General features: G+C 48.0%; 3 protein-coding genes across 4 annotated transcripts; 1 reads left to right on the top strand and 2 right to left on the bottom strand.

Moving 5' to 3' along the window:
• Positions 1-390: 390 nt before the first annotated feature.
• LOC123145818 (U-box domain-containing protein 52-like) lies at positions 391-3,547 on the bottom strand. Its single transcript, XM_044565316.1, has 4 exons — positions 2,569-3,547; positions 2,184-2,463; positions 784-2,091; positions 391-691 (listed from the first exon to the last, which is right to left on the bottom strand). Exons 1-4 carry the CDS (start codon positions 3,258-3,260, stop codon positions 620-622), a joined length of 2,352 nt encoding a protein of 783 aa, XP_044421251.1. The 5' UTR covers positions 3,261-3,547; the 3' UTR covers positions 391-619.
• Positions 3,548-3,716: 169 nt separating this feature from the next.
• On the bottom strand, positions 3,717-8,425 carry LOC123145817 (putative lipase C4A8.10). 2 transcript variants are annotated; one of them, XM_044565314.1, is made up of 10 exons: positions 7,986-8,425; positions 7,834-7,901; positions 7,290-7,360; positions 6,912-7,163; positions 6,131-6,294; positions 5,984-6,039; positions 5,576-5,628; positions 5,373-5,490; positions 4,978-5,075; positions 3,717-4,077 (listed from the first exon to the last, which is right to left on the bottom strand). In XM_044565314.1, exons 1-10 carry the CDS (start codon positions 8,405-8,407, stop codon positions 3,925-3,927), a joined length of 1,455 nt encoding a protein of 484 aa, XP_044421249.1. In that variant the 5' UTR covers positions 8,408-8,425; the 3' UTR covers positions 3,717-3,924. The 2 variants fall into 2 exon arrangements, with proteins under 2 accessions (XP_044421249.1, XP_044421250.1); XM_044565315.1 differs by lacking the exon at positions 3,717-4,077 and adding an exon at positions 4,259-4,688.
• Positions 8,426-15,239: 6,814 nt separating this feature from the next.
• LOC123141969 (pathogenesis-related protein PRMS) lies at positions 15,240-16,336 on the top strand. The gene has a single exon (XM_044561011.1). It carries the CDS (start codon positions 15,384-15,386, stop codon positions 15,921-15,923), a length of 540 nt encoding a protein of 179 aa, XP_044416946.1. The 5' UTR covers positions 15,240-15,383; the 3' UTR covers positions 15,924-16,336.
• Positions 16,337-26,900: the final 10,564 nt, after the last annotated feature.

Raw genomic sequence — 26,900 nt, forward strand, 5'->3', positions numbered from 1 at the left:
ATAGCTTCATCAAACGGCCGCTGAGGCGGCGAATCTTGTCAGATTATCCACCGGTCGACGCATAGTGTTGCCTGTTCTTTTTCTGAAGGAGTCATGCATGCATGCTGGTTCGCTGTTTGTGCCACAGGTCGGGTAAGAGAACGCAAGCATCACAGGGCAAGAAGCAGCAGTCAACAAGAAACAGTGTGAGGGTGGTGGTTTAAAAGAGCTGGATCAAGAAATCATCGCTACGTTTTACACACGATTGCTTTCACCAGCATAGTACATACTTCCTCCGTTTCTAAATATAAGTCTTTGGAAAGATTCCACTATGAACCACGTACGGATGTATGTAGATGCATTTTATAGTGTAGATTCACTCATTTTGCTTTCATAGTGAAATCTCTACAAAGGCTTATATTTAGGAACGAGGGAGTACATTTTTACAAAATTTACAACAACGAGCGCATGCAACACGATTGGCTACCGACCGACATTAAGAAACCACGACCAAGTATTAGGTACGGGCGAAGAATTGCACAGTTTGTTTACAAATGATGAATCTTCGAAACACTCCGCTCTTGGGCCTAATGGTCTGAGAACTTGAGAAGCACAGCGCACCATCACGACTTCACTTTGGTCAGTTGTAGTTGAGCCTTCTCGTGCTCCCGCCGCCGTACTGCGACCTCGCGAACGGATCGCTCATCGCATCCTGCATGCACATGATTTACCCGTGTCAGTATGGATCGTCTGCAACAAGGAGGGTGAGAAATGGTGGATGATCGATCGTGTTGGTTTTCTTACGGGCCCCAGCCGTGACTGCGACATGGCGGAGTTGCTCATGTAGGCGGAGCTGGTCATGCCGGTGCGCAAGCCGCCGCCGCCGCCCATGCCGCCCATCATCGGGTTGCAGAACTGCATGTTGTCCTCGCCGAGCGCGCGCAGCCGGTTGAGCTCCGGGAGCACGCCGGTGGCCAGGTCGGGCCGGTCCTTGCGCCGGAGCTCGCAGCAGCGCAGCGACATCTCCGCGAACCGCCGCGCCTCGTCCACGGGCCAGTCGTGCACGGCCGGGTCGAGCAGGTCGGCGATGGTGCCGTGGTCCAGCGCGCGCGCCACGTGGTGGGTCAGCCCCATGGGCGGCCGCGCCGTGATGATCTGCAGCAGCATCACGCCCAGCGAGTAGACGTCCGACTTGACGCCCAGCATCCCCGTCTGCTGGTACTCCGGGTCGATGTAGCAGAAGGTGCCCGCGGCGCTCGTCATGTGGCACTGCGTCACCGTGTCGGCCACCGACGGCGGCACCAGCCGGGCGAGCCCGACGTCGCTGATCTTGCTCACGTAGTTGCGGTCGAGGAGGATGTTGCCCGGCTTCAGGTCGCGGTGGACCAGCGGCTCCGGCTTGGCCTGGTGGAGGAAGAGCAGGCCCGTGGCGATCTCGGCGGCGATGCGGAACCGGTGCTGCCAGGGGAGCACCGGCCCGCCGCCGCGCCGGAAGAGGCAGTCGTCCAGGCTGCCCATGGCCATGTACTCGTACACCAGGCAGCCGTACTCCGGGCAGGCGCCGAGGAGGAGCACCATGTTGGGGTGGCGGATGCAGCTGAGCACCTCCACCTCCTGCTGGAACTGCGCCTTGCCCTGCGCGGCGTCCGGCCGGAGCACCTTGATGGCCACGGGGGTGTGGTCGAGCTGGCCCTTGTACACCGGGCCGTAGCCGCCCTCGCCCACCTTGAGCGAGTCGGAGAAGTGCTCCGTGCCCGCCTCGATTTCCTCGATGGTGTACCGGCGGTACCTCGCCGACGAGGCGCCGGCGTCCCCCTTGAGCGCCCTCCTCTCCGCGGCGATCCGCTTCTGGGCCTCCAGCTCCGCCAGGCGCTGCGACGCCTCGGCCGCCTCGATGGCCGCCCGCGCCTTGGCCTTCTCCTGCTCGATGAGCGCCAGCGCCGTCTCCTCCGTGAGCCGGCCGTCCTGCGACCGCTGCTCCTCCTCCTTCCAGCGCTGCAGCTCCGTGGCCTTCTGCTTGGCGGTGAGCGCCTCCTTGCACGCCGTGCTGTACATGTCCATGGTCTGCTTCAGCTCCAGCCGGAGCCGCCGCATCTCCGCCTCCATGTCCTCCTACGTACATGCATGCATGCATGCATTGAGATTTGCAACAAAGAAAGATTAATGGCAGACGTGCATGGAGATCGTTGGCACGATGGAGGTACCGCGGGGAGGGAGGAGGAGACGCTGGTATGGGAGTTGGAGGTGCTCTCGTTGCCGAAGGTGTCGAGACCCCACCCCGAGCGCGGCGCCTCGAAGCTGTTGTGCTCGAAGGTGTCCGACCCGGTGGACAGCCGCGGCGGGTACGACGCTCCGCCGCTCCGGTCCACGCTCCGCCGCTGGGTCGGGGCCACCCCGATGAAGGATATGTCCGACGACTCCGTCTGCGAGAAGTCCGGGAACTTCCTCGCCGACGTCGTCGTCGGGCCCCTCGAGAACGGAGACCTGCCACGTACGTAACCATGATCGATCAAGCCACCTGTCCGTCCGTCCGTCCGTCCGTCCATGCATGAACCAGCGAGCGAGCAGAGCACAGAAAACAAGACTTACATGATGAAGTTCTCTTGCGGCTGCAGCGTCGGCGTGACGGTAGAGTCGGCTCGCGTCGCCTGAGGAGGCGTCGGCGCCGCCCACTTCTGCGCGGCCGCGGCCGCGGGCGCCGCGGCAAGCTGCTGCGGCTCGGGCGGCTTGGCAGCACCGGCGCCGCCGCCCTGGATCATGGTCCGGAGCGGCGAGACGGAGGGGGCGGGGCGGATGGCCTGGCGCACGGAGGTGACCTTGCCGCCCTTGTTGACGACGTAGACGCTGGTGAAGTCGGGGGCGGTCTTGCAGACGCTGTTGGGGACGTCGGCCTTGAAGCGGACGAAGCTGCTGCGGGTGTTGGCGCCGAGGACGAGGCGCTCGACGGCGGCGTGGGCGGCGAACTCGACGAGGGACTTGGCGACGTCATGGTCGTCGAGGAGCACGTCCTTGCACTGGATGTCCTTGCGGGTGCAGAAGCAGCGGAAGGGGAGGAAGAGGTCCTTCATCTGCTGGTCCGTCGGCTGCTTGTACCCGGCGGCGTCCTCCACGCCGCCGGAGCTGCCGCGGGTGTTGACGTGGACCAGCACCAGGGTCTGGCCCCGGTGCACCAGCGTCTCCGTCGCGTACTTGAGCGCGTTCTGGCTGTTCTTGTCCTTGTCGATGCACACCGCCACCAGCGGGTAGCTGCCGCCACCGCCGCCGTCGTCGTACTTGCCCATCCCCGCCGACGCCACGGCCGCCCACGCAGCCAGGGCGGATCAGATCAGATCAGCTTCCTTTCTTCTCTGTCTCTCCCTTTGGTCCTCCCTAATGTCTCTAGGCTATGCTCCTGCAATTCTCCCAAGGTTCGAGCGACGGAAGATTGCCAAGGGAGGAGCTGTTGGTCAGGAGGGGAGGAGCTCTTTTAGGCAATCTGCTCCTCTTCTCTGACCTCCATTGACTATTATTAAGCATGGCCTTGTTGAATGCATGTGGTCGGCTCTTACAAAGGGAATGTTTTCCTTTTTCCAGCTGAGTTTACGGGTGACCACAGATTGTGCTTGTTTCCTCTTCCCGCATACAAAGCTGACGTTAGCTGACAACACTGTTTGCCAAGCTCTGCAGTTGCATCATTTTTAATAACTTCCATGATTATCACCCAGTAACACAACATATCAGAGCATTTTGCACCAAGCATTGTTCCAGCTTACAGATTCCAATGTCTAGGAGATATACAAGCTTCTAAATACTAAAAATAAACGGACACCATTGGGCTAATATTTACAGTATTGTGACCCAAGTCTACAGTATTCAGGAGGTCACATGTTGTGATCACTGACTGTATGTATGCTCCGACAAACCATCTTGTATGATGGCCTGCCAGGAAATCAATAGATAATCTAACTAGAATGGAGTTACGCCGTCATATACAAGACAGATTACTTTTCCAGCTGAATCCACTGGAAATAATCCGCAAGACGGGCCAGTATAGACTAGAAAATTGTCTATCATATGGTTGATGACATCTACTCCCTCCAAGTTTATTGGGGTTCTAACCTGCATAGGGGTTGCAGGGTTCAGTCCTCGGTCAAATGTTTAGACTTCTTGCAATGTAGTAACACTACTTGTAAAGGTAGAATTCAGAAATCATGCAGCGCTATTTATCTAGCAGACAAGACTCTGTTGGGTCTTCAGTAGTTTGACAATCTCTGCAATTGCATAACTCCTTGTACGGTCATCACACAGTAACAGAAGATATCATAACATTTAGTAGCACCAAGCATTGTTCCAATATACAGATTCCAATGTACAACACAGATCTCCAGGAGATATAAGCTTCTAATCAACTCTACAAAATTTACACCATTGGGCTAATATTTACAGTATTATGACCCAACCCAAGTCTACAATACTAGTAACAATGAATTCAGGCGGTCACATGCTGTGATCACCTGAACTTATGTATGCTCCCGCATGTATGTTGGCCTGCCAGGAGATCAATTGATAACCTAACTTGAATGGAGTTATGCCGCCATATAGAAGATAAATTAGTTTTCCAGTAGAATCAATTGGAAAGAATAGGTGAGACTGGCCACAGCCTAGACTAGAAAATTGTCTATCATATGGTAGATGACATCTTCTCCCTCCAGGTTCATTGGGGTCCTGACCTGCATGTGGGGGTTGCAGGGTTCATTCAGTCCACGGTTGAACATTTTAAGGTTGTTACAATTTAGTGACACTGTTTGTAAAGGTAGAGTTCAGAAATCATGCACCACTACATATATGATATCTAACAGCAAAAGGAGCCCCGCACATTGCACAGGTACCGATTAGTTCAAAAGACAACAATTCCGTTGCAACGCAAATGCAATGTTAATTAAACCATCAACCCGAGCGCAACTGTCATGAGGGTAATAAACTGTAAATAGCTACAGTTGTTGAAGGCTTGAATCCTACCTGGATATTGTAATGCGCATTGTATTTTAGCCGGCTCTCATGAAAGCATACATCGACCCGTTCCCAGGTCACCTGTATAAGGCCACGGATCATCTCCTCTGCAATAATGATGTCGAATGTCAAAGTGGAAAACCAGTAGCACAAAATCTCTAGTTTAAAAGGACAGTATATACAGCATGCCATACTCTGAGTCTCTGATCAGTATTTTCGAATTTCTAACGTTCTGAACCTACTGATGACAGGTGAGTTTTAGAACCTCTAAAAATCAACAACTTCTTGGTTTGGAGCTTTATCTAAAGCCTTCACTCAAATTTTGCAGGAACTCTATCCCAGCTTTATTAAAAGAACACAGCCAAGCTTAAAACACCACAGCACATAAATTGCAATGATGTTACCTTCAAGGCTATCCGTGAGTGAAGTGTCTACAGAATCCTCTTGCTGAGAGCCCTCTGAGTTAGCAGTATCAACATGGATAACATGCGGGTACTTTTCATTATTTGCTTCTAACTCGAGCTACAACAACAGTCAGGGCAGATGGTTAAAATTTTAGGGACAGAGAAAGATTTCTTGAAATTAAGGAGGTGAAGTTCTCGCTTACTTTCGGTAACTCATGTTGACGCCGAATCGATGATGTGCTCCAACCAACTATATCTTTTTTGGAGTTAAGGGCACTGGCATCAGGAGTTTTGATTCTCAAACAACAAATAAAAAAATGGTTACTCCCTCCATTTCTATATGCAAGGCCACTTCATTTTTTGTGTCAAACTTTGACTTATAATTTTGGTCAACAAAAATATGGGTTATATGTCATAAAAAATATCATCAGAAAGTGTTTTGAAATGTGCATCCAATGACATACTTTTTGTGGCATATAACTCACTTTTTGTTGATAAAATTATTGGTCAAATTTAGACATAAAAATATGAAGTAGTTTTGTATACAGAAATGGAGGAAGTACAATACATAAATTATATAAAAGGTTTAGTTTGTAACATCTATTGGATACGGTCATATGTTATATTTGCATACGCAACACGGCGCTTAAAAGAGCGCAAAGCTGACCTGCATAATAACAAGGTCATAAGATAGTGACATTGCAGCAAAACAGGCGCGAAGGTGTCAATATCATTTTCTGCGAATCATGAGTTGGTACATGAATTTCCCATCATCGCAGTCTTCAACCATCCGCACAAGAAGTGGAGGCTTCCCATCGTCCCTGTCCGAGAGGAACAAGTGTTTACCCGTTCTCCCAACTATAAGATGCGCAGTTTCTGCAGCGGTTTGTTCCAAAAGCGGAACACCAAAAAGGAAGGGCAGCTATGGAGAACAAAAAAGTCAGATATGAATACCATTTTCTGTCCTTATTAAGATTTTTTTTCCCAATTGAGTTCAGGGACAAACACAAATACACAATAGAACATTAAACTCGGAGTGGCAGAAACTTTCTGGAAGGAGGAAACCATAAGAGATATGTAGCATCAGTCTATGGCAGGGAAATGAACTCTTTTACTATAAACAATAAGAAGTGGGTATTGTAGGAATTATAAGTGAGCAATGATGCCTTTATTTAGAAAATTGGGCTACTTCGTTTAAGGAAAATAATACTTCTAGCTCCCTACCAAGTGGATCCACACTCACTAGTTCAAGGCTCCAGTTTAATTGGAGCAAGAATGAGATTCAACATGCACTTGTGTTCATGTGCTATTTGTCCATTTTAAATAGCAAGGCAATATGACAAATGCAAGAGTCTTGGACTTGGAAGAATAATATCAGAAGAGCCCATAGAAATGCCAGAAGCAAAAACTAATCACTGCCTAAGTGTTAGAAAGAAGGTATGGTGATTGATAAGTTTACTAGCAAACATATATTTGGCCTCCCACTGATAGAATGGTATTCGTACCAACTATTATGCACAAGATAGCCCTGAATCTTACTTGTTTATTCCACCTTGAGCCCAGGTGTGGTGTAGCTGACGCAATGAAGTTCATTGGTTCTAAGCCAGCTATTTTACCACCTCCGCTTATATTTTCTTCGTCAGAATGCTTCTCCATATTAAGGCATGGCTCTTCACTTGTTGATTCTTCATAGAGTCTTCCAATTGCATATCTTGAAATCAATCCACCAAGTGAATGAGCAACAATAGAGATTTTCCGCAAATTTCCTTTTCTCTGGACAACTTGGTGTACCTGGATAATAAATATCAGTTTGATATATTATTTTCCACGATTGTGCAGCTCCTTGTAATTACAGCATGCATATTTTAGCAGTGACTAGAACTACTAGAACACTGCCTAAGTCAATAATGATGATACCTCTTCAGCCAGTCTTTCGCCCATTATATCAACTCCATCGTATGTTAACTTTGAATGATTGCACTCACTACCTGCTCAGATAAATTTTATAAGACATGTGTATCAAGTTCTACCAGAAAGTAGTGTGCATCACGACGTAGACATGTCAACGGTCAATTAATCATATAGCCGACACGGGAAAGGGCAAATTATATTATTATTACTATAAAGGTATTAGTCGGAAAGAGATAATTGCAATTATATTTGCAACTTCTTTCCATATTTTCAAAACAACAATCAAACATTCAGCGGAAGGCAAGTCCTGGAACCTCTGAACTCTGAAGTGTCGGTGCATTTGCTGCTGGTCATGCCTTTACAGGTGAACTGAATAGGAAAATTTAGCTATGGTTTTACAGTAACCCCTACCTTTCTAGTTCCAAACTAAAAAGGTCCAATTCATTCCAAAATTTCGGCAAATCAACAGAATTCATGGATGCCAATTGTGGTAATGCTTATATGCATAGCAAGCAAATTAAAAGAGCAGCACCACCCAGTAGAGACTCACGATGCACATAGACTTTCCCCGGGAGCCTCTTCACGAACTGCTCTGCTGCAAACTTCCAATCCGCCGAACTGATCAAAGCCACGACTCAGTTAATATACCAAACTAGTGGCCATCGCGAATAAAATAGAAGCGAGAGGGTGTCTTCCACCCACCTCCCATAGAGGCCGTTAACCATGACGACGAGGTGATCGGCGTCCGCGCCGCCGGCCTCCACCTCCACGCGGTTCCCAGCGTCTCGCCCCTCCTCTTCGGCCTCAATCTCCACCTCCGTGCTCTGGGGCGACGGCCGCGACAGCGCGCGGCGCAGCCGGCTCCCCAAATCGAGCCTCTCGCCTGCCGGCCTCTGCTTGCGGCCGGGCGGCAACCCTAGATCGAGCCGGAGCGCCGGCCACCGAGAGTCGCCGCGGCTGCGGCCGCCGCCCGCGGGCGAGCTCGTGGACTGGCCCATGGAGGAGGCGAGTCGGCGGTGGCGGCGGCGAAGGCGGCAGCGAAGGGGTGGGGAAGGGGGGGTGGGGACGGGGGATGCCGCGAGGGAGCACGTGGCGTACGCGCAGAGCCTGGAGGAGGCGGGCATTCTCGGGTTGCTTGAGTTGAGAGGAGTGTGTGGGGCCCGCGCCGGCGGTTCTCGAATCGCGGGGATGACTGTGGCGGACGGAGACGCCTCCCATCGAACGGCTGAGAAGCGCCCAAGGACGCTTGAGTGGTCGACTTCGTTTTTTAGCACCACTCGTCTTGCTGACATGGCTCACTGGTCACCACGAACAGCCGCGACAAAGAACCACGACCATTGGGGCTCAGATTCGAGGAACCAAGTGAGCATCAAGACCTAGTCGACACACAAGGGCATATCGAATTGCACCCTAAAAAATGTTTACTAATTGCTCACAATATTTCGTTTTTTAAGGCCTAGATAACCAATCCGTTGAATAAATTTATTTTTTTTGCGTAAATTATCAAATCTATTATGAAGATTCACCGAAAATACAAAACACCTCAGACATAATAAAAATTACATCGAGATCCATGGACCACCGAACAATCATTACCCCTCTGGCTTTTAAGTAGCCACCTCCACCTTCTCATTAAAAGATTCCTTCCTGTCCCGCTCACTCCTATGCCTAGCAACACACAACACCTTCCCGACGATCCCATCCGACCTCCTCGACGAACGTCGTGGCCACCCCGGTCCAACTCCAATGTCGGCGAATGATACGTGCAGTAGTCCCGATAGGGTGTCACACGTAGTTGGAAGTATAGACAGGAGGCCACAAAGCGTTTACCCAAGTTCGGGCCCTCGCGGTGGATGTTATACCCTACTCCTACTAGATTGGTTAATGGTGTATACACCTTATATGAGGGGGTTATAATGGATTATCGTAGGTGTATCGAGACTATGGGATGACCATCAGATGTCTATGGACTAGCCATGGCCGACATGAGAGCCCGCCTCGATCTCCGGGATCTTCTTGTATGCCAAGTTTGGCAGAGTCTTCTAGTGGAGGCTTATTGATGGGGTCAGAAGCCTGAGCCACATCATGGCCTACTGGGCTTGAGGCCGACCTGGTGGGCCAACTTCCCATCACACGTTGTACCCCCAATGTGTGGTATTACGAGTAGCCCTCGAGCTTCTGAAGACCTCTGCTTACATCCGGGTTGAGGTAGAACCTAGCGCATCATCTTGGACTGCTTGGTGAGGTCTTGATGGGATCCCAAGGATTCCTGAAAAGTCAAAACAATCAAGCACCGGCTCGCCCTTGGGGCAGAAGAGCGACATAATCTCTGAGACCTAGAGGCCTCATTACTTTTGGTCTGGTTTCAAATGTAGACAATTTCCCTTTTTTTCCTAGCGGTGATCCTAGGCTAACAAACCCACGAAAAGCTTTGCTACAGATAAGGCAATTTCTGGAGGCCCTTATTAACAAGTAGTTCTAGTTTTCGTATCAAATACACATAGTTTAAAGAAAGAAACAACAATAAGAAAAATAGGCTAGGGCTTAAGGTTTTACCAACAACCGTATACTCGCACTTGGGATTCTATCTTAGTATTCAACTTGGCTCTGGTAGACACCATTACATATATGTAGTTAATCGTGTTGTTTGTGGGAGATGTGTCCAAATAACTCCACGACCGACATGAGCCACACCATGGTTCCATTGTCCAGCCAAGGCCATTACCATCTCACGCGGTTACCTTGATTATTCAGGACTAATCCAGACACACACTGGTCGTTTAATGACTACATCATTTATATCTCGGAGAATAGTTTTCAACTACGTACTGATCATACTGCCACCGACGTTCGGTATAGGCTTCCACCCATCTATGCATTAACCTCTTCTTGACCGATTCTCAGCCGCGCATGGCTTTCTAGAGGCGAAGACGATATGAGGTACGAGCATATATGCTCGTACGGATTGTCATAGCGTATAATGCCACCACCCCCTGGTCGACTAAACCCCGTGTGGCCGGATTTCGCAGAGGACAAATAGAGAATCCAGAACCACAAACTAGAACCATAATACCTCACCTCCGGAAGGGATTCGGAGGGGGAAGCGGCATAAGGGCACCACCACGCCATCACCCCGATTAAGGAGACTACGACATCGATCTTCATCATCATGTTCATCCACATCCTCAACATCAATATTGTCATTCATCTCATTGTAATACCAAACCCTAGGCTGGATTCATGTGTGGGTACATTAACCATTCATCTGTTACTTCCATGAACACTTTTGTGATGTATGTTGTCTCTATGTCTGAGTAACTCCCCTAGTTCTCGGGAATATGGAGGAACTACCAATGAGATACATGATTCTCTTTATATGTTGTGTTAATTATTCTTCATGATGTTCAATGAAGTCGACCTCAAAACATTTGGCTTTATGGACTTGAAGAATTTTACTATCCGAGGGAAGCGAAGGTGAGGGGGTATTACGATGACAGAAGCTACCACCCTCTCTACGTGGAACTTAGATAGGGGAATAACGGAGACCGCCTTAGCCTCGTCAATGAGGAGAACCTTAATCATTGTCGCCTCTATCTAGCAAGGGATGGACAATGGTGGCAAGTGTGATACTGAGTTGTGTCAATATGCAAGTATATGTATTTGGCTCCGCCCACAGATAAAAACATATAAAGTGCCTCGGTTATCTAAACCCAAAATTGTGTATTTGCACAATAAAGTAACACACACACTAGTGGTGAATCCAGACTCACTGAGAATGCCTTAGCCCTACTATAGTGGTCATAGATTTCATTACTCTCTTATTCTTTACTTTTACTCTTGCGGACTTCAATTCCGTCACAATAACTCTTGGCAATGTTTTCCACTTCCGCATCGCTTTTGCTTGGATTTGCAATTAACTTCCGGGCAACAATTCAATAAACCAAGAGTCATAAACACCATTTCCTAGGTACATGTGGGATTGATATTCTTATTTTGATAGGCTACAACTGAACCATGTGCACTTAGAAGACATCACAACCATATTTCATTGAACGAATATCATTAGCGTCCAATTCGTAAAAAGATATTATAGTTCCTCGATATCCCCGAGAACTAGGGCAATTACTCAAACATGTATATGATGCATATAAAGGTTAGTGTCAAGTTACAAGCCGATATCATGTTGGGGAAGGAGATAGGCATATTAGCGTCTTTGCTAGTGCATGGCATTGGTGGAGACTCCCTCTTCCTACTTCCTTGTCGTGGCCCTTTCTCTACGATGGAGATGATCTTGGTGCAACAGTTGAGGTGTGGCGGGTGAAGATGGATATGTGACGACTTGTGGGAGTTACATGCGATGACTGTTGGGAAACATAATAGAAAACAAAAAAAATTCGTCCTACGATCACGACACTAGGAACACTATGAAGATGCATGAGAGGTTTAGATAGGATTGTTACCAACCTCAAGTTGCAACGGACGAAGAGTTTGTGTAGATCGTTGATGAAGTCTCTCGAACCGTTCACAAACGATCCCTCGAACCGAAGACCGAAAGCACAACCTCTCTACGGATTGCAGACATACAGACTTATCTGATCCAGCAACACTTCACTGTCCGGAGCTAATCGTTGTCATAGAATTAGAGAAGGGAGGAGAGAACCTGGGGGTTTCTCTATTTTGAGGATTAGAGAGAAGTTGAACTAGGTCTAATCTGGATCAAGTCTAAATTAGAACTAGATCAACTAGGGAGAAAACTTATGTCTCAAAAGAGCCAAAACCTCTAGTATATACGGGCGTACGGAGGAGGGGAGGGATGGCCAACTTGGGGAAAGTTTTCCCCTCTCCTTGTGCCGGCCAAGGGGGTGGTGGAGTCCCTTCGGCCTCCCCTTGGGGTGCCTCCACTAATGGGCCTTAGGGCCCATTAACTCCCCCTAATAGGCTTTATAGTTTTTTTGTTAGCCCGTTGATATTAAATAAACTATAAAATCCTCCTAATCAGTATTAGAACCTTTTATCATTTATTTAAAATCTCTAGAAACATTTTCCACCTATACATCATTTTCAAGTATTACCCGGTATTCCCCGAAACTATTCCACTAACCCCGAAACGCTTCTAGTTTCTCTCGAAATAATTTCTTTTATTCCCAAAACTATTTCGAGAATACTTAGCAGATCGAAATTCCCTTAAGCGTGTGACCCTGTAGGTTCGGTAAAACATAGACATGAACGCAACTTCTTTTTGTTCAATGATCTGTAGCAGAACCTGGACATCTATATTGACCCCTATGATTATTGTATGAATAATATTTGAGGGAACCTTTGGTTATATATGCTATTCCCTTTGCTTCACAATATGTTACAAAACCCGAGGTGAGATTTATCGATATCCTCCCGAGTCATTCTCATGCTCATTATACTGGTCTCCTCATTGTCGGTTTTGTTCTTCTCTCTCATTGACATGTTCCGGCATCCCTGTGACCTAGTCACCTGGGTCTAGCCAGACGATGGTGAATGTCGTCACACCGAGAGGTCCCTAATAATATCTCTCCATCGCCAAAGGAGCAAATCCCACTCTTGAGCTATCTAGCCCCTTGTCACACTTTCCAATGAACCTGAAAGTTGTCGTTATTATCACTGTGTTACAGATAACGTTTGAACAACCCCAAATATTATTGCCTAGTAAGAAGTGACTACGATACTCTCATGGTAGGAATTATAGCATACATTAACTCTCCTGTTACATCTATAGACTTGTGAAGATAACATCTCAAAGTATAACAAACAAGTTGGGTCAATTCAATATAACCATTATGCTAACATCACACTCTCAATGTTGTTTGACATTCTTGTTACACTTAACCAAATGCCCATGCTCAGAAAACATGATCATCACACAACACTTGAGCTAGCCCTAGAGGGAAGACTAGGAATCAGGTTTACCGTTTATTATTCTACACACGCTCATGAGTTTCCTCCGAATCACATATTCAAGTATCATAACAGTTATAGCATAGAATATACACTCTTAATTATAAATGTGGAAATAAATAATACAAATATTATTGCCTCTAGGGCATATTGCCAACAACGACTAGGGTTGTTATTGTATATATAGCCGACCTCCACGGGTCTCCCCCCATGGACGCTTCTTCTTCCCTTTGACCAAGGGCTTTACAAGAGTCCTAACTGTAATTTGTTTATCATGCCATTCGCCTATTTTCGAGAGAGGTGCCAGTAGTAAACCTATAGTCCCCTAGGTCTATTTTTCATTATTGAGTTCTTCTACACTATTGCTACTTTTATTTTGCCTTGTTACATTGTTACCAACTATCTCTATCACTTGTTGTTTAATCTTGTAACTACCAAGATAAGGGGATTGACGACCCTCTTGGAGTGTTGGAGACGGGTGCATTTGTGTGCATGTGCTGCTTACTTTGTTAGCTTGGGAGACTCCTACTGGATTGATAACCTTAGTTCTCTAACTGAGGGAAATGGTTACTACCTTTCTGCTTCATCTTTACACTTGGGGGAATCCCAACAACTCCTGTGGGAGCAAGCACGTGCTCACTACACCGAGATGGTGTTTGGAACGGTGGGAGGCTACGTTCTGGCAGGCGCAGGTTGACCAGGCCTGCATCCTCGGCCTCCTCGACGAGCACTGGCGCGTAGAGGAGCAACTCGCCGCCAGCACGGGCGTCACGCTGGACGTGGACGAGCAGGAGGCGCTGCTCCTATCCTACCACTCCGCCCGCGACCGCTGGCGATACCGCGTCCGGCGGGCGGAGTTAGAAGCTACCTTCTAGGAGATCGACGAGGCATCAGATGAAGTTTACGGCAAGGACGAGGACGACATCGCCAGCTCCTCATCGGTCGTGCCCCACCGCCACAACGACGAAGCCGACACGTTCGCGGCCCCCGCCGGTAGCGAGGAAGAGTAGAGAATGGTATGCCGTCGGTGCTCGGTCCCACGAAGGCCACCACTCCTCCCCTCCAGTGAAGCTAAGCTTGGCGGGCTTATCATTGTCGGCCGACTAGCCGTTTGCCGGCTTCGTGGAGGCGATGCTTCAGTTTCCGGGGCTCATGGCCGGCAGGCGAGCTGCCGGACATGAGGAGTGGGCGCCAGCGGTCATTTAGACTGTGTTAGAATAGGGTTTAGTCCAAATATGTCGAAATTGTATTGCATGTGCTCCGGTTTAGATGTAAATCATCCGGTTTTATGTAAAAAAATTGTCAAAGTTTCAATGAAAATCGTACGGTTTGTGTAAATTTGCATCAAATTTATTTCTTTCCATTAAATTCCCTTCAAAATGTCTCCGGACATTTGCGGCTACGGTTGGATGGCTAGCTCCTACATAAGTGCTCGCAGTCTTGTCTCCACCGGTCCACAGACGATACGGTGTCCGATTTAAGGGTCATCGTTGGAGATGCCCTGGTAACAGTAGAGCAAACGAACCCTTGGGTGAACTGCTGGAGCGCACGGATCTACTTGCTAGTCCCTTGATCCTATATTGTGGCCTCGCACGCGCACCCACATGAAGGCATGTGATGTGTGCCACTGAGAAAGTTCGTGGCACCCCTCGATCCTAGATGTGGCCGGCCGTTTACTTCCGGGGCAGGCAGGCAGCATCCCGAGCGAATGAATGGATCCTTTGACCTGCAGGCACCGTCGGTCGATTTCATTCCCCAGATGTACGTACTGACCTGTTGAAAACCCAAAACAAATCCCGAATACGTACACTGCTGCCAAGCTAAACTATCCCCAAGTCAAACAAGAAGCCCTGCCCCGAAGCCGCATGGCCCCCATGGCCCCATCACATGAAATGATTCGATCCATGGGTCGATCGATCTCCACGGCACCGCGCGATCAGTAATAAGTACAGTAGATCTCCTAAGTCTTCTAGCTGTTACTAGTTGCATGTAAAAATAATTGTCACAAACTGACAACTCCGTCGTGTAATTGACCTGTAGGTTCCAGTTAATTAGCTAGCCCCGGTCGATGTGCATATATAGAGGCCAGGCTTGAAGCTTTCCAGTTAATTAGTCCTGGCTGAGTTTAGCAGACTAGACAGTATAGCTAAGCTAGGGTCGACGACACTGGTCATGGCAATGGAGTACACCTCAAGGCGCTGGCTGGCCGCGGTGGCGGTCATCGTCCTGCTCTCGTGCGCCCCGGCCCCGGCTGCGGCGGCCGGCCGGAAGCTACTGCAGATCCAGATCAGCGAGGCGCAGCAGTTCGTGGTGCCGCAGAGCCACATGCGCGCGATCCACGGCCAGCGCCCGCTCAAGTGGAGCAGCGAGCTGGCGGACCAGGCGGAGCGCTGGGCGGCGCGGTTCAAGGGCAACTGCGCGGCCGCGTCGGCGGCGATGCCCGGCGGCGTCAACGTGTTCCGCGGCTTCGGCGAGGCCGGGAAGGCGTGGCAGCCCAGCGACGCGGTGGCGGCGTGGGCGGAGCAGGCGAACTACTTCGACTTCAAGTCCGGCGGCTGCGCCGCCGGGAAGCTGTGCGCGCAGTTCAAGCAGGTGATGTCCAAGGGCAACACGGACGTCGGGTGCGCCACCGTGCAGTGCGCCGACGGCACCACGCTCATGACCTGCCACTACTCGCCGCTGGGCAACATCTTTGACGAGAGGCCCTTCTGATCCCGAACATCTCGTCCGTCAAGCCGGCCGTCTCGTGCCGCGTGTGCTTCTGGTTGAGTTGCCTTGCCATGTTTTGCAGTTTATTACTCACTTATTATATTTTACTGTATTAGTTATTACGACGTGCGAGTTGATTTACATCATGTTATGGTGAGAGTAAAGAGGTTATGCTTTGCGTCATGAGTTTTGTGCATGACATTTGGTAAACTGTCATACTCTTCCAACCTAAAAACTATACTATAAGCTATAGTTTACATTTGCTCATTCTCGGTCACTTCGAATTTTTGTAAATCAGTCAGAATAAACTCCACAGTGACAAGTTTAATGTTGTTTTTGCTATTGTTATGGTGCATTTCAAGATACGAAATCTTAGTACGTATCATGCAAAAGTAATAATCTCCCGTTTCTAAATATGATCGATGTGCATTTCCACTGCCCAAATTCATGCTCTGTCCCACAATTGAAACCGTTGAATTCATATTAGAAATCTCTTTCTTGTGATTACTTGTAATCTTGCATGCGCGATACTCATTTGGAGTAGATGGGAGGTGCTCCACACATATGCAGTATGTGGGATTCGTGCTCGTAGCGGCACCAAAGAGGAGAAACACCATGCCCGAAAGTGAAGACGTTCAGCCATCGCGCGATCGGTCGCCAATTATATATGATTGGGAGTACCAAGTTTCATAATTTTTCTCCTTTTACATATGGTAATAACTAACTTTCTTCGTTAAAGGAGAAAAGGATGTGCAAAGCATACCACCGTGCATCTTTCAACATGCTCAGGTTGTCTATATTGCCAACACCTTCTCTGCTGATGATCTTCAGTTCATGCTTCCTCCCCTTTATTAACATTACACAATGCTTATGATGTAAATCCCATTTCTCTAAAAAAACTCCCATTTCTTTAAAATCAAGTTTCAAATCATCAACCAATTCAAACCACGAGGAAAGTTGTGTGAGGCATCAAGGTGTATGATCCTAATTAATCCATTTGGTCCACCAACTTTTACATACTCATATTTCATTATTTAACCAATTTTTTTCGGCTTTCATGACTATGTTTCTTTGCTTATGATGCTCACTAGAAATGGGGTATGGTAAGTTCTTTAGAATATTTTGTGTGGGTGTCCCCTCTTGTTAGTCAGTCATCGCCCCTTTCTCCTTCCTGGTGCCATCTCTGTGTGTGTGAGTGTGTGTCCGTGTGCTCGGTTCTTGTGTATTGTTTACGTAGCCCCACAGATCGAGGGGGGGATGGGAAAAAGTGTTGTCCACATTGGTTAAGTGTGTCGCTTGGTGCTTGTGTTGTGTTTCTACTCTCCACAGTGTTACATACCACCAGTCAGCCTTGAGTTGCAACGTCGCATGACCCAACTGCCTGAAGCTCATGCTTCATAGGGGACCGCCCGCAGAACTTGACCGCCTCAAGTATGTGAAAGGATAGTGAGCCATGGGTGGAGCTCCCCGTAGGGCAAGGTAGGGTGGCCGCCCTACCTTGATTTCATACAAAAAAAAGTTATGCATGTATGCATACATCAGTCTACGGCTAGCTGGGTAATGTTTGGTGAAAAAAACTAAAAAAGATAAAAGGGCGGGTCATTTTAGGGCATAGTCCATCAAGCCAACGCTATTTTGGCTGTGGGTAAGCTACACTCACACACAAGAGCACACCACACTACCAATTAGTTTGGTAACTTTTGGGCAGGGAATGGGAATTTGGACAAGGAAGTTTGCGAACGGATTAAGCATGGAAAATAGAGTTTAACTTTTGTTCCCTTGTTTGATACATGCTGGGAATTAATTTGGGATGAAAATCTTCTTACTTATTAATTCCCATGATGTGTGTGCTCGGCCGTAAACAGAGCAAAGTAGTATTTATGGGCCTTACCATTCTGGGGCCATCAGCAAGAAATAAAAAGCGAAGCAAAGATGCATCGCTACTGGCAGTGCTAGGCTGTACTAAAGACATTAATTAGCATGTACCTTCACCAAAACGTCCACACATCATGTAAAATAATAATATATTTTACTCACTTCGGGCTACCCATGGGCAGAACCACATATCCATACCCTACCCACGACTAATCTGGTAACCCATCGGCCTTACCCATGAGTTAATATGACGACCCATACCCTAACCATTCGGGTCGGGTGCCCATGGGCGCGGCTGCCCATGTGTCGAATTGCCGGGTTGACCCGCTCCCCTCGCGCGCCCATTTGGGCCGGCCCATAAGGGGCGGCGGGGCGCCCCTATTTTCTTGTTTCTTCTTTTTTGTTTTTTGTTATTTAAATAATTCAGGATTTGAAAATAATTCCAAAATTAAAAAAACGAGAATTTGAAAAGTTCGTGGACCCGAAAATATCCCTGAATTCGAATAATGTTCACGAATTTGAAAAATGTTCGTGAATGTGGATAATGCTGACAATTTTTTATCAGATGAACAAATAAATTATCAATTCAAGAACATTTTTTGAAAATGGATGAACTTTTTGAAAAATTAATGAACATTTTTTTGAATTTGATGTACATTTTAAAAATTATGGTAAACAAGTTTTGAATACGATTAACATTTTGTTTGAAAAGAATGGATGAACAAAATTTGAAATTGATGAAGAAATTTCGAATTTGATGTTTTTTCCGAAAATGATGAACAAATTTCGAATTTGATGAACATTTCTATTTTGATTAATAGATTGAATTTGATGAACATTTTTAAATCCCGATGGACAAAATTGAATTTGTTGATTTTTTTTATCAATTGATGAACATTTTTTGAATAGGATGAACAAAAGAGTGTTCGTGAATTTGAAAAGAGAATTTGCAAAAAAGTGAAAAATTGAAGAAGGAAAAATAGTAAAAAAGTTCAGCGGAAAATGGAAAAGAAAATAAAAAAGAAAAAAAGGAAAAGAAAAAAAGAAAAAAGGAAAGCAGAAGAAAATGAAAGCAAAAAAAAACGTAAAATGGGACAGCCCATACGACATCCAGCGCCGGGGGGGGGGGGGGGGGGGTACGCGCGCGGTTGCTCGGCGGCACCCTACGCGCAGATGGAGCATGGTGCGGTGTTGCGGTTGAAGGAAAAATATAGAAGATGGACATGAAGGAAAAGGGGATAGCAAAGACAAAAGGGAGAGCATAATGTTCTAATTTAATAGCATTTTAAGAGAATATCTTGGCAATTTATGTTGTGATTTTAGTGACATTTTAATTGTGTAAACTATTGGTTTGATAGGATATTTGGAGTATTTTATAATGGTGGTAGCTCTAATCCAAGTACCCTCTGAAAGTGGCATGGCGTCTAGAAATGTGTGTTGGTTGTGTTGCATGTCACTGGAAAAGGTTGCTGTTGGCAGTGTGTGTATTTTCCCCCACCTTTATTTTTATGTTCCCCGCCACTCTAAGGGAGATACGGTACTTCTATGATGTTGTGCGTGGAAAGGAGCTGGAACTGTCGGGGGCTTGGGAACCCATCGACAGTTCGTGAGCTTCGCAAGATTGTGAAGCAGGAAGGACCCTCCCTTCTGTTTATCATGGAAACAAAGATAAAAGGGACCAAAGTTGAGAGTTTGAAGAACCTCCTTGGTTTTTGGGGGTGTTTTGCTGTTGATAGTAACGGCCTTAGTGGTGGCATTGGTTTGTTCTGGACCGACAATGTAACTGTTGAACTGAAGAACTATAGCCATGGGAGAGTTTAACGAAACTATGCATGCTGATGAGCATTTTAGCATCCATCCGAGGCCGGAGTGGCAATGCGCGGTTTCCGGGAGGTCTTGGATCACTGTTCTTTTCAAGACCTAGGCTGGAGAGGTGTTCCTTTTACATGGGACAATAAGCAGCAGGGAAATGCCAATGTGAAAGCACGACTCGATCATGCTGTTGGCAATGCAGATTTTCTGTCCTTGTCCGTGTATTCTATTGTGAAACATATCAGCTCGACGGCTTCAGATCATTGCTATGTTCTTGCTGAGTTGAGGTGTGTTCAGGAATGCGGGGAACGACGTGGTCGACGCCCATTTCGTTATGAAAATGTTTGGCAGTCTCACAATGACTATGATGCGTTGGTGAATGATATTTGGCAGTCAGAGATGGGTCAGCAAGGATTGGAGGGCGTTATGCTTGCACTAACGTTTGTTCAGGAAAAATTGGGAGCATGGGGTGATCGGGAGTTTGGCAACATCACCAAGAAGGTGCAGAGACTTCAGAAAAATCTGGAGCGTCTTCGAGCGGCCTCGATAGGACGGGGGCCGAATGCGGAGGAGCTGTCAGTGGCGGCACAACTTCAAGAAACCTTGAGGCAAGAAGAGGTGTGGCTAAAGCAACGATAAAGAATTGATTGGCTGCGCAAAGGGGACCGTAACACAAAATATTATCAAGCCCAAGCAGCGAAGCGCAGCCGAACAAATAGAATTTCCTCCCTTGAGAGGGTGGATGGAACAATATGTGATGACCCGGTGGAAGTGCAGCATGAAATCATGGGTTTCTACCAAAACTTATATCAATCTCAGGGTTTTAATGATATGTCTGCGCTACTGCAGCTAGTTCCTGCTCGTGTCAATGACGCTATGAATGCTTTGTTGGAAAAGGATTTCACAGCGGAGGAGGTGCGGGTGGCTCTTTTCCAGATGGCGCCCTCCAAGGCGCCAGGTGTGGATGGATTTATGGCTGGATTTTTCCAGCGCCATTGGGATATCTTAGGGGCAGATGTCACCATTGCTATCCTAGATTTTCTGAATGGGGGCGAATTACCTTTGGGCCTAAACAATACAGCTATTACCCTCATTCCCAAGGTACGTAACCCCCAAAAAATCTCTCAATTCCGATCAATTTCGTTGTGCCCTGTTTTGTACAAAGTTGCATCGAAGGCAATCACAAACAGGCTCCGGGGCTTGATGGACGAGATTATTGGAGAGGAACAAAGTGCATTTGTACCAGGACGTCTGATTACAGACAACGTACTGGTAGCTTACGAAACTGTACATGCGATGAAGAAAAAGAAGCGATGCAAGCAATCCTCATGTGCTGTTAAACTTGACATGTTGAAAGCCTATGATCGGGTCAAGTGGCACTATTTGGAGGCTATGCTATCTAGGCTTGGTTTCGGCGAGAAGTTTGTTTGTCTCGTTATGAAATGCGTTACCTCCGTCCGGTTTGCTGTGAAGGTCAACGGATCGTTATTGCCATACTTCACGCCGTCCAGAGGTTTACGCCAGGGTGATCCAGCCTCTCCCTTTCTTTCTTTCTGATATGTGCAGAAGGCCTAACCTCCTTGATGAATTATTATGGTGGTGCATATATTGATAGGGGGATCAGAGTGAGCGTTCACTCCCCGTGGATTAATCATTTGCTCTTTGCGGACGATAGTTTAATATTCATGAACGCCAAAGTGAAAAGTGCAAACCGATTAAATGATATTCTCAGGATCTATGCTGCTTGCTCTGGCCAGGCAGTCAACCGGGAGAAAAGTGCAGTTTACTTCACCCCCAATGCTTCTCATGAGTTGAGAAGGGATATTAAGCAAACACTTGGAATCACTGTGGAAGCTTTCACTGAGCGATATTTGGGTCTACCGACAGCGGTTGGCAAGATTACGAGTGGTAGTTTCGCTCATATTGTTGAGAGGGGCAGAAACAAAATGCAAGGATGGTCCGAGAGAAACTTGGCATGTGCAGGTAGAGAGATCTTGCTCAAATCAGTGGTTCAGGCTATACCCACATTTAGCATGTCTTGTTTTCAGTTGACCAAGAAAGTTTGCTCGCAACTTACATCTCCGATGGCAAAGTATTGGTGGAGTAGCTCCATTGACCGCCGGTCTTTGCATTGGGTGTCTTGGGAAAATCTCACTGCTCCAATGGTGAATGGAGGTATGGGGTTTAGGGATTTTGAAAGTTTTAACCTAGCCTAGCTTGCTTGGCAAGCACGGATGGCGGCTCCTGACCCATCCCAACTCCCTATGCTCCAGAGTTTTGAAGGGAAAATATTTCCATAACTGTGATTTTATGGAAGCACAGGCGCCTCGCTCAGCATCGGCGACTTGGAAGGCGATCATAGCAGGTCGGAAGGCGCTAGAATGTGGCTTGATCAAACGTGTTGGGAACAGTGAATCTATATCCACTTGGTCGGATAGGTGGATCCCGAACACGAGTACTCGTAAGCCAACTGGTCGGACTGGGGTCGATCCGATACCTCGGGTCTCAGAGCTGTTCGATCATGAGACGGGGTCTTGGGATGTTGAACTAGTCCGAAGGAACTTTCTACCATCAGATGCTGTGGCTATACTGAACATACCATTAAGAGCATCCGGAGGTGAGGATTTTTTTGCCTGGGATTTGGAGAGGTCTGGTGTTTATTCTGTTAAGTCGGCTTATCGTGCTCTAGTGACTCATAACGAGCATTCTGCTCCAGAGGAAGGAACGATACCGGATCCATCATCGTCAGAAAAACATTTGTGGACTACCTTGTGGAAGCTCAAGGTTATTCCCAGAGTAAGAGTTTTCTGGTGGCGAGTGTTACGGGGAATCCTCCCGGACTATGCTACCCTACATCATCGTCATATTCGTACAACGGCGATATGTGATATATGCTAGACAACGAAGGAAGACTTGCACCATGCGTTGATTGGCTGTTCTCATGCGGGTCTGTTTTGGAGTGCGGCTCGTGATTTTATGGGAGTCAATCTGCCGCTGTTGAATTCGGGCACGTGGGCAAGAGATGTGCTCATGGATGATCAGATTGTGGACCATGACAGAGGTAAAATTATTACAGTCATGCATGCGATTTGGTCGTCGAGGAATCGGTGGACCCATGATCAACCAGCTTATGATCCAGTTCACGCGATAAAAACTGTTCGTAATGATCTGCTGCTGCTTGAATTTCCAAAGCCAGTTCGAGGCGTCTTGGGTCTCCAATGGCGTCCTCCTGATGCGGGATGGATTAAGATCAATACGGATGGAGCAATAAACACTGAAGCTTCATGCGCGGGAGGAGGAGGCGTGGCGAGGTCTCATCTGTCGTTCATGGGAGCGTGGAGCAAACCTTTTCCGGGAGTGTCAGATCCTTTCGTTGCGGAAGTTCTGTCATTACGGGAAGGAGTTATCTTTGCACAACTATGTGGTTTCTCACACGTAGTGATGGAGGTGGATTGTTTAGAGGTTGTCAACCTCTGGTCTTCGCGTGATAGTTCGAGGTCAATTGTCGCGCCTATCTTAGATGAAATTCGGGAGAAGTCTTTGTCTTTTATTTCCTCTTCGCTTAGGCATGTGTCCACAGAGGTGAACACTTTGGCCGATCTGTGTGCCAAGAAGGCTTCCGCCTTATTGGCTTCGGAGTGCTGGCTTGAGGACTGCCCTCCTTTCCTAGTTAACAGCCTCAGGGCTGATTGTAATTACATGCTACTAAGTCAATAAAGCTCCCATAAGTTTCTGGCAAAAAAAGGAGCATGTGCGTGGCTGGGAAGGACGTCCAATGGTATAAAATTCATGCACTTGACGTACGTTTGGTTCTCACTCTATATAGAATAGGATATAAAAGGTGACTGAGCACCAATGCATATTTTGGACTTGTGATTAAATTATTTAAGATATGCTAACTACTCTTTTTAATAGATGATGATCCTAAGTGAAGTTGTCATAATCAACTTATTATGTATGTGTTACACTCCTAGTCAAGCGGCCGGTCACATCCAAATGCTTTATATTGACTAGCAAACATGTTCGTGCGTTGCAACGGGAGAAAAAAATTCTCATATCTTTGGCTGGCTAGCTTAATAAACATTGCTCGGGACCGATAATGCCATCCTCACATTGGGCCGGGAGTCCATCTATGTGACTCCTGAGGCCACATAGGGATTCCAACAGTCATGCACGTCGTCATCCGATCAGCTTGTGTGGTTGCGTACCATGTCAGTCAGGAGCAATACATCTCACCCTGTGAGCATTCACGCAAATGGACTATCAAAATCCTATAATTTTTGCTAGAAGGTCAATATAACCGTAATAGAAGACACCATGCACTTCATAATATTTTTTGCTACAACTATCATGAACAACAAAAAAGTCTGCAGACTAAGGCATAGCCTAGTGATGGAAAGAGGTTGTTGCCTTCCCACCCACCCAAATTGACTAAATTGCACAAAACCACCACTTTGGAAGTTAGGTTTGCAGAAACACTACTTTACAATTTTTTTTTGCAGAAAACACCATGTCTACCGTAATCCTTTTGCAAATAACACTGATCGGCGGATTTGCCCCGGCTGAGCACGTTTATGACAGATGGGACCCGTCAGTCAGACTGATGTGGCACTAATTTCTAACGCCGTTACGTTGAACCGTTTACTGGACATGGAGGCCCACTTGTCATCATTTCATCCTATTTTTCTCTCTCTCTATCTCCCCGGAACCAGCAGAGCAGCATGCTGGAGCGCCGCCGCCGCCCGTCGCCATGGCCCTGAGCTCCACGAAATTTTTCGCCATTAACCAGCCCTCGCCCGGATCCAGCAAGAATCGAGCGCCGCCGCCCCTCTGCACCTCGGATTCGTCCTCCTCCGCCGCGAGCGACGGCCGCGAGCGCCGGCGGGACCTGGACGAGGCCCGCGACCCCGGTGATGCAGTCGTCCTGGACTGCGTGCACGGCGTCCTTGACGGGTGGCAGAAGGGCGCCCCTCGGCCGGGGGCGAGACGGGCGGCATCCTCTGCTTCCGCCTCGGTGCGGCAATGGCGACGGCGTCCTCAGCGCGTGGAAGGCCACCCCTCGGTCGGGGACGGGACGGGCGGCATCCTCTGCTCCCCACTTGGTGCGGCAACGGCGACGGCGCCCCATGCCCCGGCCGGGGTCGGGACGGGCGAGGCAGCCCGCAGCCCCTGCCGCGCCGCGGTCGGGACGGGCGACAGCAGCCCCTGCCATGGCCAAGGTCGGGACGGGCAGCGACCCCTGCGTACACCTGGGCACAGCGCTGGCGACGGCGGACTTTGCCGCGGCCGGCGGTGGGACGGGCGACGACGGACTTTGCCTCGGCTGGCAGCGGGACGGGCGGCGGCGGGCTGCTGAACTGAGATTTGGGCGGTACAGTGACAAAACGTACATGATTTTTTTTTTTTCAATGACAGGTCAACCCCACAGGCTCACACATGATGTTATCATTACCAAATGTCGCCGTTACATGTAAAAGGTTAAGCCTGCCACGTCAGCCTGACTAGCGGCCCTCATCTGTCATAAACACACTTAATTGAGTCAAATCCGCCGATCAATGTTATTTGCAAAAAGATTACGATAGACATGGTGTTTTTTGTAAAAAAAAATGTAAAGTAGTGTTTTCTGCAAACCTAACTTTCAAAGTGGTGGTTTTGTGTAATTTACTCACCCAAATTCAAGACATGGTACTTGCAATTTAGGTCCTAATTAAGATTGCCACCACAGCCTCAACCGTCCAGAGATTGAAGGAGGCATCACCAGCGGATTAATTACTGAAAGGTTGCATAATATAATCCTCGAAGGTGAGTAATTAGAGAACAAAATACGTGCTACTTGAGAAACAAAGCGGATGAATTAGAACATTGATGGATGTCCTCCGCGTTGAGGTGACCCAACCCGTTGACCCTGCGGTGGTCTCTAGATACAGTTGAAGTTAGGGTCTTGAGTGACCCGGCGGCCGTCGACGTCGACGGTGCGTACATCGCTGAGGCCTCCGCCGATAACTAGTGCTGTCGAGCTCGATCCTGTTTCGTTTTGCTCATTGGTTGTGTTGTGGTAGGCTGCGCCTCGGTGCATAGTTTTTGATTGATTCTGCCCCTTCACAAGCTACCTTTGGATCGATTGATTCCTTCCCGATGGAAGGCACTTAGCCACTTATCCATCCAACTGCATGTTTGCTTGCCCACGGTGATAGTCTAGACACTCCCAATGCTGTACTTTGTACGTACAACACCCCCTGCACCCTTACCAACGTCTCTGGCGCATCTGATCGTGGATCAAAGCCCCGACTTGTCAATTTGTCATTCAGGGGTAAGTGGGGCTCGAGATGAGGACATGAAGTGCGCATACAATAAGCATAGTGATTGAGGAGGAGGGGCCGGAGGGTTCTCACCTCTTTGGTGGACGGGGAAGAACTGAAACTGAAACCGATCGGGAAGTTGCGTACGACGACGAGGCGACAAAGAAGAGGTCAGCATCTTGTGATGGGCACTTCTTGCTATGTGTTGACAATCTTTACAATCAACCACACAGACGGGGATTAATGGAGACACCATCATTGGCTACAACCATGGTAACCAATGGGACAATTCATGAACTCAAATTGTCTTGCATGGGCAGGGCTGTCCGTGACGACGCAAGTCATGGAGGCGACGATGCATGGGCGACGGATGTATGGCATGCGACTCTACGATCGTGAATTCCACAGAGAGTGATGGAGCTCGTGAGACGACAATACGGCGTCGGTAGCGACTGCTCGACATCGCGCAGGGAAGGAGCGCCTGGGATAGGGGAAACTCGAATCCGAGAGAGGAAAGGAGACGGGTCGGCCCGACTGGTTTTCTCCCGATTTATGTAGATGATTTTTTTTTTTTGAGGGAATGCCGTCATGGCGGTTTATATTTCATGTGAGAATAAAGATACATCGTTTGATAAAACGTCTACTAGAAACCCAGGAGGCTCCGACTTCCAGACAATTGTTCGAGAAGTCTCCGAGTTCCTAGACAATACATCCGCCCCCATATTGGCCTCCCTAGGACGGTGATGAAAACATATTGAAATAAAATTGCGAGCTAAAAAAGAGCATTCTTAATAGATTGCCGCCGCTGGGCCGAGTGAATTTCCGCCGTTCTGCATGATCTCAATTACCTCCATACAATCCGCCTCCATGTAGATTTTGTTGCAACCCATATCATTAGCCAGAAGAAGCCCATCCCTAAGACCCCGAGCTTCTGCTGTCCCGGCATCTTCCACGAACGGAATATCAACACAAGATGCAGCCAAGAAAAAACCTG

This window comes from Triticum aestivum, chromosome 6D, assembly GCF_018294505.1.
Source record: "Triticum aestivum cultivar Chinese Spring chromosome 6D, IWGSC CS RefSeq v2.1, whole genome shotgun sequence".
NCBI classification, from domain to species: Eukaryota; Viridiplantae; Streptophyta; class Magnoliopsida; order Poales; family Poaceae; genus Triticum; species Triticum aestivum.